The following is a 15,706-nucleotide window of genomic DNA, read 5'->3' on the forward strand; positions in this document are numbered from 1 at the left end:
GAAGGGATACTGTTTGGTCTGCGGGGAAAACTCCTGGGACTGTTGTGCCCTTACTGCACTCTTGAGATTACTACAGACGGGGAAATGCTGGAGGCGGGGAGGCTGAAGCCTCCTTTCCACACATGCCATAGTAACACCCTGAATCAGGCACTGTGTCCATGGGAATTGAGAAATTGAAAGTCATGTGTGTGCAGAGCACAAGGTGGGACCCAGAATCCAACCTGTACTCTGTGGAAAGACTTTTGTGTTTAGAAATATGAGGTATGTGCTCAGAGTTATTTCATAGTTTCTTTTTGATAAATCATAGCATACCATGCATGTTACCTAGTAACTAATATGTATGTGTAATCTGCTTTGAGCCATGAGGAAAGGCTGAAAAGGGTTTTTGCTGTTGATCTTTGTTAGCTATCTTGGGGTTTTAAGAAAAGTTTTATGATAAATATGCTTTAAAATAAATAGATAAATCTACCTTTTGGATTAGCAGTGATTAATGCGGGGCTTTTAGGATTGCAGCATTGGATAATCTAAATTTGTTAAATTAAAATTAAGGCCACTTCATAATGATGATTTCAGGGTATTGAAAGATGAACCAGAAAATACCATCTTACAAAGAGAAGAGGAAACAGAAGAGAATGAAACTGATAATGAGCCAGTGTCTACTCGAGATTATGAGGCTGATGAAGAAGAGTCAGAGGATTATGGGGAAGAAAGCGGTGGATGGCAAGAAAGATTTAGTGAAGAAGACTTCAACAATAATAGGATTGACCTTACAACAGGTGTTCAAGAGTGGCCTGATGGCTCCATCTATAAAGGAGAATTTGGATTTGATCTAAAACTTGGATATGGAGAATTTGTATGGAATAGTGGTGAGGTAACTTTAACAATGTGTGCATGCTGTGTGTTCCTGCACCCCAAACATTGCTATTGCTAATAATAATGATAATGTTGATAATAAATGGTAAATAGGAAAATCCTGGTAATTTTTCACTTTTGAAACTTCTGTGCAAGTTGTTTAGAACTCCACGTGCCAAATTTGAAGTATGGCTTCTGCTCCATGGATAAGAACAACATTCCAAAATCCTAGTAATCTGTCCATTGTATATGAATTAAATGTGAGGTCATATTTAAAAACCAAATGCAAAATGTTCATTGGTTTACTGTGATGTTACTGCTGTGGGCTGCAGTCAGTTAGTAGCTATGAACTGCAGTTCACACCTGCACTGTTGGAAGAAATGACATTAATTTCAGTTTGATGTTTAAGCAATTATTTATTTAAAACATTTTTAGGCCACCTTTCTACTCAGTCAGGGTCCACAGTGCATCAAACATAAGGAATATAAAATATACAGTTAAAGTTAGGAAATAATTTTATTTAAAACAGCACTAGAAGGAGGACCAATAACCACTATTGGGGGTATAACTGATGAAACAAAAAAGTCTTCATTTGCTGGTGAAAGACAGTGATAGAGGGAGACAGATGAATCTCCCTGGGGAGGGAGTTCCAAGTTGTGGTGCCACAACCCTTTCATGGATTACCTTTAGCTTCAGATGACGGGGGCAACTGAAGCAGTGCCTCTGAGGATGACTGGAGTGAGTGGGAAGATTTGTATGGGAGAATGCAGTCCTTAAGGTATGTTGATCCCAGCCTGTACAGGACTTTTAAAGGTCAATATCAACACTTTGAATTAAGCCTGGAAGCAAATTGGAAGCCGGCATAGAGGGAACAAGACCCTATGACACAGAGTCAGCACTCTGGCCTCAGCATTTTGTACCAACTGTAGCTTCTGGACAGTTTTCAAGGGCAGCCTCAACACAGACCACATTGCAGTAATCTAATCTAGGTGTTACCAGGGCATCCACCCCAGTGGCAAGATCTTTTCTGCCCAGGAAGGGCTCCAACTGGCTCACCAGCTGCAGCTGCTGAAAGGCACCCTTGGCCACCACTGCCATCTGTATGCCGCCATATCTGAGATTCCCCCCTTTTCTGTACAGAACAATGCTGATTGTTCTGACAGTGTCATCACTTTGGTGAGAGTAGTGTGGAGGAGAAGAGGGAGGAGTGCTTGAATTTGGTTCACCCTACAAGTGTTGAGTTGCTGTCAGATGTGTATGTGATTTGGTGTGAATTCCTGGTGCTAGTATCACTCTCCCACCCCCATCCTTGCAAGCATTCTTTTGCATGTGGGGAATCAGAGCCAGAAGGTTGTCATGCTGTGAAAATCTGTTTCTGTCCTTGGATTGTCCCTAGTGATTTGGGTTGCAAAGATTTTTCTCACTTGGTAGAAATATTTGTTTTGGCCATAAATTATAGTCATATGTTTATTGAACAGTGCATAGTTCAGGTTTCGTATTACTGCCTGCGTTCTGTTTCTTGCTTTTGTCAAGTAGATTGCTCCTGCTTCATTGATTATGCTTAATCATGTTTACTAGAAAAGTGCATCAAAATTCCACAAATCTTTCTAATAGTCGGTGTATGCTTTCCTTCTGTCTCTCTGATTGCAACGAAAGTAATTCTCTGTAATAAATCTAATATTAATGAAATTTTCCAAGGCTGCAAATCCTGGATTGAGCTGGGTTACTAGCTTTGTTTGAACTTTATCCTCTGTATATTCAGTTTTTATTAAATGTTGTAGTTCTCAATATATTTCCGTGCAGTCATTTCCCCTGGATGTAGTCAAGTGGAATAAGCCTCCCTGACTTGCAAACAGTACCATGTTCAGTGTCTCTTGAAAATATTACTTAAATCCTGTCTTTATTTCTTTCCACAAAATTCTTTGGGAGAGGGTTGCAAAAGATATCTGTAGTCAGTTGGAAAATGCCATTGTACTTCACCTCTTCCCTGTTCACTGTCTTTGCGGAATCTTTCTACTGCTTGGTTTGTTGGGACAACCCTAGTCGGTATGCAGCCAAACTCCAGCCCAAGGCTACTGCCATCCCCTGGAATCTTTTCATTCACCTCCTGAGCTCTCCCCAAAAGCTCCCTAGTCCCATTCCTCTTTTCTCCTGTGGTATCTCAGTGGCTGGTTGCCGTTGCCAGCATTGCCTGAGCTCTTGCACTTGGCTCTTGGATCTCTTGGACTTTTGGAAAGTGGGTTTTCCAGGACTATGGAGAGGATATTGAAAGGAAGGATAGGCTATACCCTCTTCCCATGTGGGGACAGAACATCATGCGTAGTGCTTTGAATTTTCATAGATAATAATTTAAGGCTACAGTACTGTGAACACATATTTGGAAATAAATTTCACTGAACTCAGTGTAGCTTACTTTTGAATAAACCTACATAGGGTTGGTGGTATGTCTCTTTAGGTTCCTCTAGTCAAACAGCCCGCATGCATCCTTTGCATCCTTGAACATATATCATGCCCACATACGGAAAACTAGATCTATTCTCTTTGAGTTACTAGCTTTCCTCATAAATGAAGATATTTATGTTATACGGCTGAACATTTAGTCATGGAGTCCAGCGTCTATATTTTGAAGTAATTCAGTCCCAGGAGATGGCATCACATGCCTTTTATGACTGTTTGAAATGTTATTTCTGTGTTTCTGTAGCTGCTCTGTTAACTGATGTGTACCTTCTACTATGTACTGCTTTCTTACAGGCGCTGAAATGAACACCATCACATGCAATACAATGCACTAATATTCTGTTTTCCATTGTGTTGAGGAACAGTGGTAGCTTGTGTGTTTATATCTTAGTATCTGCATAATTTTTCTTTCTCCTCTGTTACAGAGATATGTGGGCCAATTTTATAAAGACCATCGTCATGGCAAAGGTGTTTACTTTTGGCCTGATGGCTCAAAATTCACTGGGTCATTTTATCTTAGCCATAAAGAAGGCTATGGGACCATGGAATTTAAAGATGGAAGAATATATCAGGTAATTAGAAACAGGGAAGTGATGTTATATCATGCCAGTTACAGAATCCATTTTTTCTGCTGATTTTCCTCCCTCAGTAATCCAGAGTTAGAAGAAGAAGAGATTGGATTTATACCCCGCCCTTCCACTCAGAGTCTCAGAGCGGCTTACAAACTGCTTTTCCTTCCCCTCTCCACAACAGACACCTTGTGAGGTAGGTGGGGATGAGAGAGCTCTTTCCAGAACTGCTCTTTCGAGAACAGCTCAGAACTATGGCTTGCCCAAGGTCATCCAGCAGCTGCAAGTGCAGGAGTGGAGAGGCTTATTCCACTGGACTACATCCAGAGTTAGTACAGACTTGCTTATTTAAAACTGAAAAATTAATATAGTTCAGTCAGTTAGTGTATAGTTTGTTCAACGCCAAGAATGGCATTGGATACATATCTTGAGCTGGTGAATTACTGTCAATCTTTGCAGTATTTAGAAAATGTATATGAAAATAGGAGATCCGACATTGTGGCTTCTGGACAAGTATTGAATCTTTCACCATGGTACAGATTGTACAGGGAAGGAAGTACAGTAAGACTGAGAGACTGGTATCTTGGTCTGCACTCTGGTGAAGGTAGCACCTGATGCTGTAGTTAAGATGAACTGTGATCAGTAAAACAACCTCAAACCATGGTCTGATTCTGTTTTGACTGTCCCTAGGTAACCATAGTTGGTGGAGTCTCCTGCATTGGATGATAATACCAACCAGAGTTAAATTAATTAAACCCTTGTTTTGCCTATGTCCGAACCCCTAATGTAATCATTCCAGTGTTGTGTTTTGGCAATCTGTATGCATTATTTGTGGAAGTACACTTAAAAGTGTGTTATTTTACATCTTTTTTTCTTTTTCTAAAGGGGCTTTACAAGGCTGATGAGCGATTTGGTCCAGGGATTGAAAGCCATCCAGATGATAGTCAAGATGTTGGCTTGTGGCATCGAAATCATTTAATTAAATTGTGTACTGAAATTCCTAAGCATTTTTCTCTTCTGGAGTTCCCAGAACTCAACGTTTATTTTGAGGCTGAAGACAATAAACAATATATTTCTGAAGAGAACAGTACAGTGTGGAACCTGAACGAGGAGAAGGATCCATTTTTCTACTGCTACAAAAGTCTTCTCTTAAATGATGACACCTACACATTGCCTGAAAAGATGTACATATACTCAATTGATACAGATCATCTTCCTCTTACTCGCACCTTCCAGAAAGAGTTTGATTCCCATTATTTTAAGAGAAATAAACGATTGCCTTATGAAAAACTGTGGCCAGTTACCAATATAACCCCTTTAATGGTCAAAATGCAGAAACACGTCTATAAATATAGGTAAGTTTTGGTGAGTGGGATGGAGTGGATGATAGGGGAAATTTGATCTTTTTAGTTAACTGCATCAAAGTGCAGTGTTATGGAGTGTTTATTGTTAGTTACAGCTTTTCTTTCTAGCCGTGTACTGCAGTTCACCTTGCATGGTGTTTTTTAAAAATCTTACACCATCTTTCCGTGTGACCATCTGTTCTTTTAGCTGCTGCTGAATTACCAGAATACTCCATATTTACACAGCAGACTTGCACCAAAGTGAGCTCTGTCACTTGTTTTGTTTTTTTCCCTTAATCCAATCAGTGGTAGTTCTGTTTGTCAGGTATTCATAGATAATCTTCTGAAAATGATTATTCTTTAAAATCTTTGAAGTATGGGAACTGACCAAAGTGGCTCTTGGGCCAACTCCATCTCCCATTTAGCTTGTGGAGGTTGGAAGGGATACAGAGAGGAGGTTATGTGGAGATGTAGTGGGAACCTCTGGTCTTTGTGTTTTTGCATGGCTATGTCTTCTTTCATTCCACTGTGTTGGAACTGTTGGAAGAAGGGAGTGATAGAGGACTAATTTTCACTGAGATGATACAGAACTTAGTGTCACTAAGGCCTCAGGAACAAAATCCACAAAGTAGACTAGCACATCAACAAGAAGACTGCTTCATCCTGTCATCTGGCTATGTCGATGGATTTTTGTTTTTGTTTGAAGGACCACTAGGATTTTTATTCCAGTGTGCATCACTTTACACTTCAGTGTACGTAATTGTAGGGTGATGCACGTTGGAACAAATAAATATATGCTGACTGGTTTTGAACTGGCCAGGACTGAGAGGGATAGAGTTGTGGGCATTGTAGTGGATACCTTGATGAAAATGTCAACCTGGGGCACAACAGCAGTGAAAAAGGTAAACGCCCTGCTGGGGACTATTAGGAAAGAGACTGAATATAACATGGCCAATATTGTAATGCCCTTGTATGGATCTATAGTACAGTCTCATTTGGAATAATGTTATAGTTTTGGTCACCATATCTCAAACAGGATATTGAAGAGCTGGAAAAAGTGGAGAAAAAATGGCAGCCAAGATGATTAAGGGATTTGAGTGCTGTCCCTATGAGGAAACGCTGTCGGGTCTGGGACTTTTTAGTTTAAAAAAAAATGACCCAGGTGGGATTTCACAATAAAGGTTCACAAAATTATGCATGTGATACAGAAGGAGTTAAAAGATAACTTTTTCTCACGCTCCATAATACTGGAACTGGGTGGGGGCAATGAAGTCGATGGGCAATAGATAGAGGACAGATGAAAGGAAATACTTCTTTACTCAATGAGTAATTAAATTGTGGATTTTACCAGGACTGGATGCAGTCATAGTTATGAGCATAGATGGCTGTTAAAGAGGATTGGGAAGATACATAGAGGAGAGGCCCATCAATAGCTACTAGCCATGGTGACTAATAGGAGCCTCCATGTTTAGAGAGTCAGTTTGGTGTAGTGGTTAAGAGTGGCATATTCTAATCTGGAGAACCATGTTTGATTCCTCACTGTTCCACATGCAGCCAGCTGGGTCAGTCACAGTTGCCTCAGAGCTGTTCTTTCAAGAGCAGTTCTCTCAGAGCTCTCTTGCCCCCACCTACCTCACAGGGTGTCTGCTGTGGGGAGAGGAGGGGAAGGAGATTGTGAGCCACTCTGAGTGAAGGGTGGGATACAAATCCAGTCTCTTCTAGAGGCAGTAAGCCTCTGAATACCAGTGCTAGGAGGCAGCATTGGGGGAAGCCGTGGCCTCTGTACCCTGTGTGTTGAAATGGGATGCAGCAGGCTGTTCTCATATGAGTTCCTGCCTACACTAGAGTCTAGACATGGGTTTATTAAAATATAGGTGTCCAACCTTTCCCTCCATTCATGGAGATTAAGCGGCCGTTTTTTAGGTAAAGTGATGACAGAATTATCCACACATCTGGATGACAGAAGGGAGAATTATGCATCCTTTTCGCTGAAGAAAGGCAAGGCTCAGAGAACATTTTGGGGAGGTTAGGACCATGGAGATTATATACTTGAATTTACTTACTGTTCCATGTTGTTATTGCTCACATTTAGGCACTGTCAGGCAGACATTGACTGGGATATTAATTTCATTCTCGAAGGCCATCGGATTGGTTTTGGACTCAAAGGTCCCAAAGAACTTGCATCTGAACAGCTGATTGAGAAGTCAGCAGAAGGAGACTATCACAGAGTGTACACGATCCTGAAGGACAGCCTGGCTCACCCAGACATAGCCGATGTACATGGCTATACGGCTCTTGCTGCTGCTGCTGTAAGACTCCAAATCTTACTACATATTGGGTTGAATTTAATGTTCTCTTTCCTACTGTGACAATATACCTCTTTGCTAATAGAGTAGCTGTGGAAAAAAATTGATGATAAACTTCACAACAGCAGATGTGGACATGGGCAGCAAGTTCAGGAGGGACCTCCTGTTCAGCAACATGAAATCTTATCTGTGTAGAGCAGTGGTTCCCAAACTTATTTGGGCAACCACTCCATTGGTTCCATAAACTCATCCCCAGTGCCCCCTACCTTACCCTGTAAAATCATTATTCAGAATAACGGTTTGGATGACCCACTAAGAAAAAGAACAATAAAATTCAAAGGTCGAACAAATACTTGTGCAATAAGAATCAATTTATTAAAATCCAATTAAAACTATTTCGTTTAATTTATTCAACAAAACTGATGAACTTGTTCCAGTGATACCAGCTTTTCAAAGTCTGACAGTCATTTATCAAGAATCTTATACCATATTTAGTAACTACTTCACTGTTCAGTAAATTCTTAATGTGATGGATGGGTTTGATGAATAGATACCAGTTTCCCAATGTCTAGTTTGGGGCCGGAGGAAACCATCCGACTACAGTGGGCAGGCAGTGTCTTAAATGATTTGGTTTTAATAACATTATAGTCTTGTTAACCAAAGGGAATCTTAGACTTCATTAAGCAAAGTGGGATAATTCATTGATTATTTATTGTCTATTGGGGTGGGTGATTAATTGGGTCTATGATTAAATTGAATTAATTGGGGTTTATGATTAAATTGAATTAATTGGGGGTATGACTTAAACAGTAGGCAATGAGGAAATGATTACATCAGTTGATTAGAGGACGGGATTAAATTATTTAATTAAGTAATATTGTTATTCAACTATCCTAGGGCGGGAATGGATTAGATCATAGGGGAACCAGACTGTATTACTATGATGATCCCTGGCCTTTATAGAAATTACTGACCTGGACAAGAGGGAGGGACTGATATTTAAGTGCTAGCTAGCTAGAGGGTGGGTGGCTAGTTAGTAGGGTAGGAAGATTTGCTAGGATAGATTAGGCTTCTAAGGTTAACAACACTTTGAGAACTTGCAAACTGCCAGTATAGGGGTACCATACTAGGCTATACCATCTGTTTAATGATTAGAGATCTGAGGCTCTGGGTAGCAAAGACCATTTGCAGTTGATAACGATGGGCCAGGGTATTCCAGTGCTCCTGGGGAGGGGAAGGTATTGTAGTGAGACCAGATAGAAATGGAAGGGAAGGGGGCAGAGAAACAGAGAAGGTCGGCCACCTTCCAGCCTGCGTCCCATCCCAAAGGTGGCTGGCAGTGGGGTGAGGATTAAAAACCCCACTCCGACATTGGTGCTGTGCAACGCCAGATCCATAAATAATAAGACCTCAGTTCTTCGTGACTTCCTACTAGAGCAGGATGTGGATCTGGCGTGCGTGACCGAAACCTGGGTACGAGATGGGGAGGTAGTTGCTCTCTCCCAGTTGGCTCCTCCTGGGTTCTCGGTCCTCCACCAATGTCGGACTAAGGGGTGGGGGGGAGTGGCTCTGTTCATTTGGGAGGCTTACTCCTTCAGGGCGCTTCCGGTGCCGAGGCTCACAGGCATTGAGTGTGCCGGCTTTGTGTGGGAAACCGAGGAGCCTTGATCTTTAAAGCCCTTTATGGTCAGGGACCTGCCTACCTGAGGGATTGCCTTTCCCCGCATGTTCCCCAGAGAACACTGAGATCAGGAACACAAAACCACTTGGCCCCCCCTGGTCCGAAGGATGCCAGGCTGACATCGACCAGGACCAGGGCGTTTTCTTTGGCAGCTCTGACCTATTGGAACAAGCTCCCTGGCGAGATCAGGGCCCTGCGGAACCTCTCATAGTTCCACAGGGTCGTGAAAATGGAGCTTTTCCAGCAGGCATTCCGATAGGAGCTGCACCTTATCAACTATGCTCTGTGCCTACCTAGTTAGAAGCTACCTAGAATGGTATTCACTGCTGAACGTGTTCATGAATGCACTTTACTATACTGTACTGCCATTGATTTATTAACGGTCTTAAATGATGTTTTATGTATTTTATTGTGATATGTACATTGTTTATTGGTTTTATGTAAGCCGCCTTGAGCCTGCCTTGGTGGGGAGGGCGGGGTAAAAGTTAAAGTAATAAGTAAATAGTTTAAAGTCATTTAGCAGGAGTCTTAAATCACTATGTTTAGTAATCTGGAGTTGATTTCTTTGCTTGGAGAGAAGTTGGATGACCAAACTAAAAACACCTTCCACCAAATATGATGTTGGAAATGCAATAAGGACTTTCTTAACCACTCTCCATAGTGCAAGATAGTAATCATAAATTTCCTTCTGTAGCCAAAACTCTTGGTATGATTTCTTTAACAGTGGATTCAGCTCAATGTAATTTTGTAGCTCAGTTAGTTCTTCCTTTACTACCCCAACTTCCTCTGTATCTGAAAATGAATTTATCACTCAATCTGCAATTTCTACCAGAAGAAAATCCTCAAATCGCTCAGACATATCTTCATGTAGCATATCCAAATGGTCACAAAAAATATGCAGATCATCATCTTGTCTCCCACTTTTCTCTTCTAGCTCAGACAGGCTCAGAAATTGGTATAGCCTGCGACAGCCTGTTTTGCCTTTGAATAGAGTTAACTTTGAAATAAACATAGAGATGACAGATTTGGCCTTAATAAGATTGACCTAATTTCCTTGCAACTGCAAATTCATTTAGTTGAACTTTCCATAGTTCTGATAGAGATGCAGTGTCATGCCTGATCTCTTAGAGTTTATCACTGAGCAAAGCATTCGTGTCTTCAGAAAGCTCTATACCAGTATCAAAAAGATTGTAAAAGCATCTCACATAGTTGCCTTTTGATAGCTAATGAACTTCAATATGAAGCTGCAAACATTCAAAATCCTCATATTCTCAGTGCAGAGCTCCTGGAATAGTAAATCACTGGGAGCATGGGATTTTATTGATTGCAGTAACAAAGTATGTAATGACTTGTGCAAACATTCAGGCAATCACTGATGTTTTTTGCAGCCAGAGGTTGGTGATGCATGACACAGTGAATGGTAAAGACATTTGGTACTACTTTCCCCCCCCAAGTAAGCAACACATCCATGGTAGCAACCAGTCATTCATGGTGCTCTATCAGCTGTACAAGCAAGTATGTTAGTAGGTGGGATTTTCTTGTCGTTAAGAGTTGCTCAACATGAAATATTGACCTCCCTTTAGTATCTGTTCTTAGTTGCCTTGCAGATAACAACAATCAAGGCAAACTGTTTTTTTCATAAAGTGCACATAAGTGAGAAGCAAAGAGTCATTGCTAGCAAAGTTGATTCATCCAGCTGTAATGAAAATTCTGTTGTCCTTAGTATGCTGCACAATGTATCTTCCACATTTTGAGACATTTTATCTATGCGTCTTTGCACTGAATTGTTGCTGAGGAAATTATCTTAATTATATCAGGTGGTGACTTATGCAAAACAGTTGTCAGAACCTCACTAACTGCTGGTAGGATGAGTTCTTCACCAATTTATGTGGCTTTCTAGACTTAGCAGTCAACAATGAAATGTTGTAGGATGCACAAAAATAATCAGTGTTTTGTTGATTGAGAGGCCGCACCCCCTGCGACCCCGGCAGGGTATCCCTTGGCCATTGCTCTCTCCTTCCCTCGAGCTTCCCAGGCCTCAGGATGGATCACAGAACAGGTTAAATCAGCTGCACCCTCCTGCGATGTTCCCTCTAAGCTATGGAGCCCTATGAGCAAAAATTCTACTTTGTGAGCTACTAGCATTAAAGTTGTGAGCAGGTGATTTGGCTACTGCATAAACTAGTTTGATCTGGAGCTATCCTTCCTGAGCTAAGACAAAAATGAGTGAGCCAGAGGGTAAAAAAATGTGAGCTAGCTCACACTAACTCAGCTTAGAGGGAACACTGCCCTCCTGAGCCCTGGTTGGCTTGTTTCTCAGAGTGGAATATACTCTCCCACTTCCTCAGCCTCTCAGAAAAGCCTCCCTTTGTAGTGTAGGGCTCTGCCGTTCTCCCCACCCCCACCCTTCCCTTCCAGCATCTTATAGGGATGGGTGAGACCTTGTTGCCCTTCCTCCCTTCCCTGAGACTCCAGCCGCTCACCAGGCAGCTGTGGATGCAGGCAGAGCCCCGCCCGGATACCACACTCCTTGCTGTGCCAGCCCTAATGGGTGAGGGGGGTGGTTTCTGCAGCATTTTCCTGCCCTCCCCCCCCCCTCTTTGGAGGGGGAGTCAGTGGTAGCCTTGTAGCTGCATGAGTTGCCACTCACCCTTTCCTGCTGTGGGATTTTCTCCTCACCTCTTCATTGTGCTCCCTGGCCAAGGAGTGGGCCAGCTGATCAGTGAAGGCATCTTGCTTCTTGTGGGGAGACTCTCCCCAGCTGCCTGTTGCCCTGCTGCTGTCTGGTCTGTGCTGGGGAGGGGTTGATATGGTTCAGGGGAGTCTAGGGGCATTGGCAGTCCTGGACATTGATAGTGTTGGCCACTTCTGAATCTGGACACAAAGTGATTGAAAAAAGTTAAGTTCTTGTCTGCCTTGTCAGGATGTGCCTTCTTCAAATATTCAGTTCATATGGAAGGGCTTCATTGCCTCATTAGAAAAGACCTTTTCACATATTAGGCACATTGGCAGCTGTTGTGGCAACATTTTTTCTACAGGTCTGACTAAAGCTCTGTTGGCATATTCACTAAAAATGCTGATAGTTTCCACCAGATTTCAGCACTATGCAGAGGCAGAAACATGGAGTGCCATTGCCTACCTTGTGAGTTGTGACAACTTAGACTCATAAATACAAACAAAGGTGACCAGAGGAAATAACTGTGAAAGCAAAAAGAGCGGTAAAACTTTAAAGATGAAGCAAGGAAAATGTTTCGCTATAGGCTGTAGCCTGGTCAGTGGTAAATAAGTGAACAACACGGTCAAAGGGGCCCACTTCCAGTACCCACCTTCTGCCCTCTTGCCTCTTAGCATCCCCTGTGTAATCCCATTGCCTCCCTGGGGCAGTACTGCCCACTTTGGGAACGACTGGTGTAGAGTATGTTTCTGTCTATAAAGGGAGATTTACAACCTGAAGCTCTTTTTCTCAAATTAAGATTTGAAAAATATTAGAATTCAGAAGAAGATATTACTCCTGTATGAAAATGACTTGTTTTTTTCCCCTTTGGCAGATGAATTACCATGATGATATCATCAATCTTCTTCTTGATAATGGGGCTGATGTGAATAAATGCAGTGATGAAGGATTATCAGCTCTATCTATGTGCATTATTCGTTATTTCCCTGCAGAATCATTTCAGCCCAATATTGCTGAAAGGAGTATTTCTAGAAGAGAGGTCAGTCTTTCATAAATCTGTACGTCTGAAATACAGTTGTGTGAAGTGCATACCAGTTTTTTTCCCCAACAAGTTTCTTCAGGTTTACATTATTTACTTGACTGATTTTGCTACTCACTCAAAGCTGATTGAGTACAAGACATAATAACAGTCAGGCAGCTGCTTTGGCTTGGCATCCCAAGGCTGTCTTGGAGTTGAATGAATTACCCCCCCTGGTTGTGTAGTTAAGCGAAGTGTTGAACACAATACAGGGCACAACTGTCACATCACTTAGATTAACGGTTGTGGCTGTTAAAAGAAAACACGTCTAAAAATAGGAAAGGGGAGCTGAAAACAGGTCTTTGTCAAAGTGCAGTGCATAAAAAAGCAGAAAAATTCAGATGTGGCCCTGAGATGTATATTTAAGGCTTTAATCTCTGTGATTCTGGATACTAGGATGGAATCCGACATGTCAGGTTATCGTGTATAGCAATTTGTGCCAAAGAGCCGGAGGTCTGAGATGTGTTGGCAGTGGCAGTGGTTCATAAGTGTCTGGGAAGCAAGCACAGTTTGTGGCTGACTTCCTCTCCCCGGTCCTCACCCCCAGCACCGCCATGTATGAAGCTGATGCAGGACAGTTTTATTTTGTAGCGTGCTCTTTATATAAGTAGAGTGACAAAAATAGGTATCAAATTTACACACTTGTAAAAATGGGATTTTACCTAAGTATCCTTTCTAGTTTTAAAACAGTTTGTTTCAAGACTTTCTAGTTGTAATAAAAATCTTGATTATGTGGAGGCAGTATTTGCTGAATAAAATTCTTAGCATAGTTTGATCAGACTTTTACTACTTTTTCTGAATACATATCTATTAAAATTCAAATGGATAACAATGATGTAGTCTCTGTTGTTGCTGCAGAGTGGCCCCTTTGATTGAAATAGTTATAACCTATGTTTTCCTTACATAGGAACCAGAAGAAACAGGTTCAGGGACACTGTCAGAGGCTTCTCAACTTACCGTGGACGCTGCAGAACACAGAGAATCCCTGATCTCTGCCCCTGCATCCACAGGAGGAGTAGCAGTCTCTGCTGATAAGACAAATTCTGGCACAGAGACTGTGGCAAAGTCATCAGAAGATAGGGGGTCTCGAGCTGGAGAAAAGAGGACCGCATGCAGCACTGAGACCCATTATGGTGTTTACAACTTTAAGATGACTGTTTCTAGAGAAATGTTGCAGCACGGCGCAGCTGTTCTCAGCCAACACATGTTGGACATACCCTACACCCCTGATGTTGAGGAGATTCACAATGAAGGCCCACTAAGAAGGATGGCAATATCCATAACAGAGTAAGTGGCTGCAGAAGAATGCAGAGCAACAACCTTCAGGAGTAAGCCAGGGTTGTCCATTGAGCACCCGCAATGTGACACGTAGAGGGTGGGCCAAGAGTACCCAGCATGGGAGAGGGCTAATGATATTACCGGCCTCCTGTAGGCTAATTTGGCTACTGCCTAGGCTGTCTGCGTTGCTGCTGATCTCCCTTCCTCTTCCTCCGAAAAACAAATAATAAATAATAAAAAAATACACAACTTAAAAAAAAAAGAACAGCCAAAATATACTTTGTTTTTGTATCATGTGTCACCCTAGGATTAGAAATGTTATTTTAATAATCTTATAAGATATATTAACAGTTGATAAGACTCATATCTTCTGCTGATTTTAGGAACAAAAAGAGATTGGCTACAATCAAACTGCTCCTAAAGAGAGGCGCAGATCCCAATATAAGCTGCAACCCGATGCACGTCCTTTTCTTTGCTGTGAAATCTGCAGATGTGAAAGTAGTGAAGTTACTTTTAGAAGCTGGAGCAAGGACAGATATAAAACTTCCAGCCAGAGTAAGGATGACCTGTTGTCTTGATCAATATTGGTACAAAGCAATAGAATGTGACGGTGTGTTATCAGGCACCAAACCTCTTGTATTAATTTTAGAGTCTAGTTCAAGCTGCTACAGCTTGAGATCCATCAACCCAAGTATAGCCCACCATTTGGGGAGGGTGGCTTGCCATATGCTTGACAGTCTGTGTTTTCTTTTTAATTTATAATTTTATTTTCGTTATAAAGTAGGATACATAAAAGTTCAGAATAATGACAGTAATAACAAGCTTATATCAAGGTAGGTAACATCAAAAGTCAGAAAAAGTACAATTAATTGTTTCAAAAATAGAAGAATATACTTTCCACTCTAAAATCAAAGAATAGAGCAAAGATCAACAAAATTTTGGCATATGGGTGCTAACTAAGTTCCATTGTTTGATAATTATCCAGTATATGTACAACTAGCGAATTAGTTTTATTTTTGCTGCCAATGTCGGGAGAGGGTTTACATCCATTCCCTAAATTGCTGCCAAGAGGAGGGTAAGATGAATTGTTTTATTGTTTTATTGTTGTAAGCCGCCCTGAGCCGCTCCGGCGGGAGGGCGGGATAAAAATCAAATAAATAAATAAATAAATAAATCTTCTGTTGCTAAGAATTCCAATATAGGATCCCATTTTTCCATTACAGGTTTTTCTATGGGTTTTTGGGTTAATCTATTAAGTTTGTTGGTAACTGAGTCCATAAGGAATTGGTCCCACAACTTTTGATACCAGAGTCCCAATGTGGGAGGATTTGGATCTTTCCAACAAGTAGCAATTGCTGTTCGTGCAGCATAGATCATCAAGGTCTGCTTATGTACGACAGTCTGTGTTTTTACAGTCAAAGGCTCCGGTCACACGGCCAGGAAAATGCGGGGGGGGGGGGGGAGCGGG

The 15,706-nt window shown here is 41.6% G+C and overlaps 1 protein-coding gene across 1 annotated transcript in view; it reads left to right on the top strand.

The window, feature by feature from the left end:
* Positions 1–256: 256 nt before the first annotated feature.
* ANKMY1 (ankyrin repeat and MYND domain containing 1) overlaps positions 257–15,706 on the top strand; it is a 48,091-nt gene continuing 32,641 nt past the window's right edge. The window contains exons 1-8 of the mRNA XM_015416058.1: positions 257–261; positions 550–871; positions 3,735–3,881; positions 4,764–5,233; positions 7,314–7,530; positions 12,757–12,921; positions 13,868–14,247; positions 14,622–14,793. Of these exons, the coding sequence (XP_015271544.1) occupies positions 257–261; positions 550–871; positions 3,735–3,881; positions 4,764–5,233; positions 7,314–7,530; positions 12,757–12,921; positions 13,868–14,247; positions 14,622–14,793 (1,878 nt within the window). The remainder of the gene's footprint in view (positions 262–549; positions 872–3,734; positions 3,882–4,763; positions 5,234–7,313; positions 7,531–12,756; positions 12,922–13,867; positions 14,248–14,621; positions 14,794–15,706) is intronic.

The sequence above is a fragment of the Gekko japonicus genome, unplaced genomic scaffold (assembly GCF_001447785.1).
Source record: "Gekko japonicus isolate JY-2015 unplaced genomic scaffold, Gekko_japonicus_V1.1 scaffold300, whole genome shotgun sequence".
Taxonomy (NCBI): Eukaryota; Metazoa; Chordata; class Lepidosauria; order Squamata; family Gekkonidae; genus Gekko; species Gekko japonicus.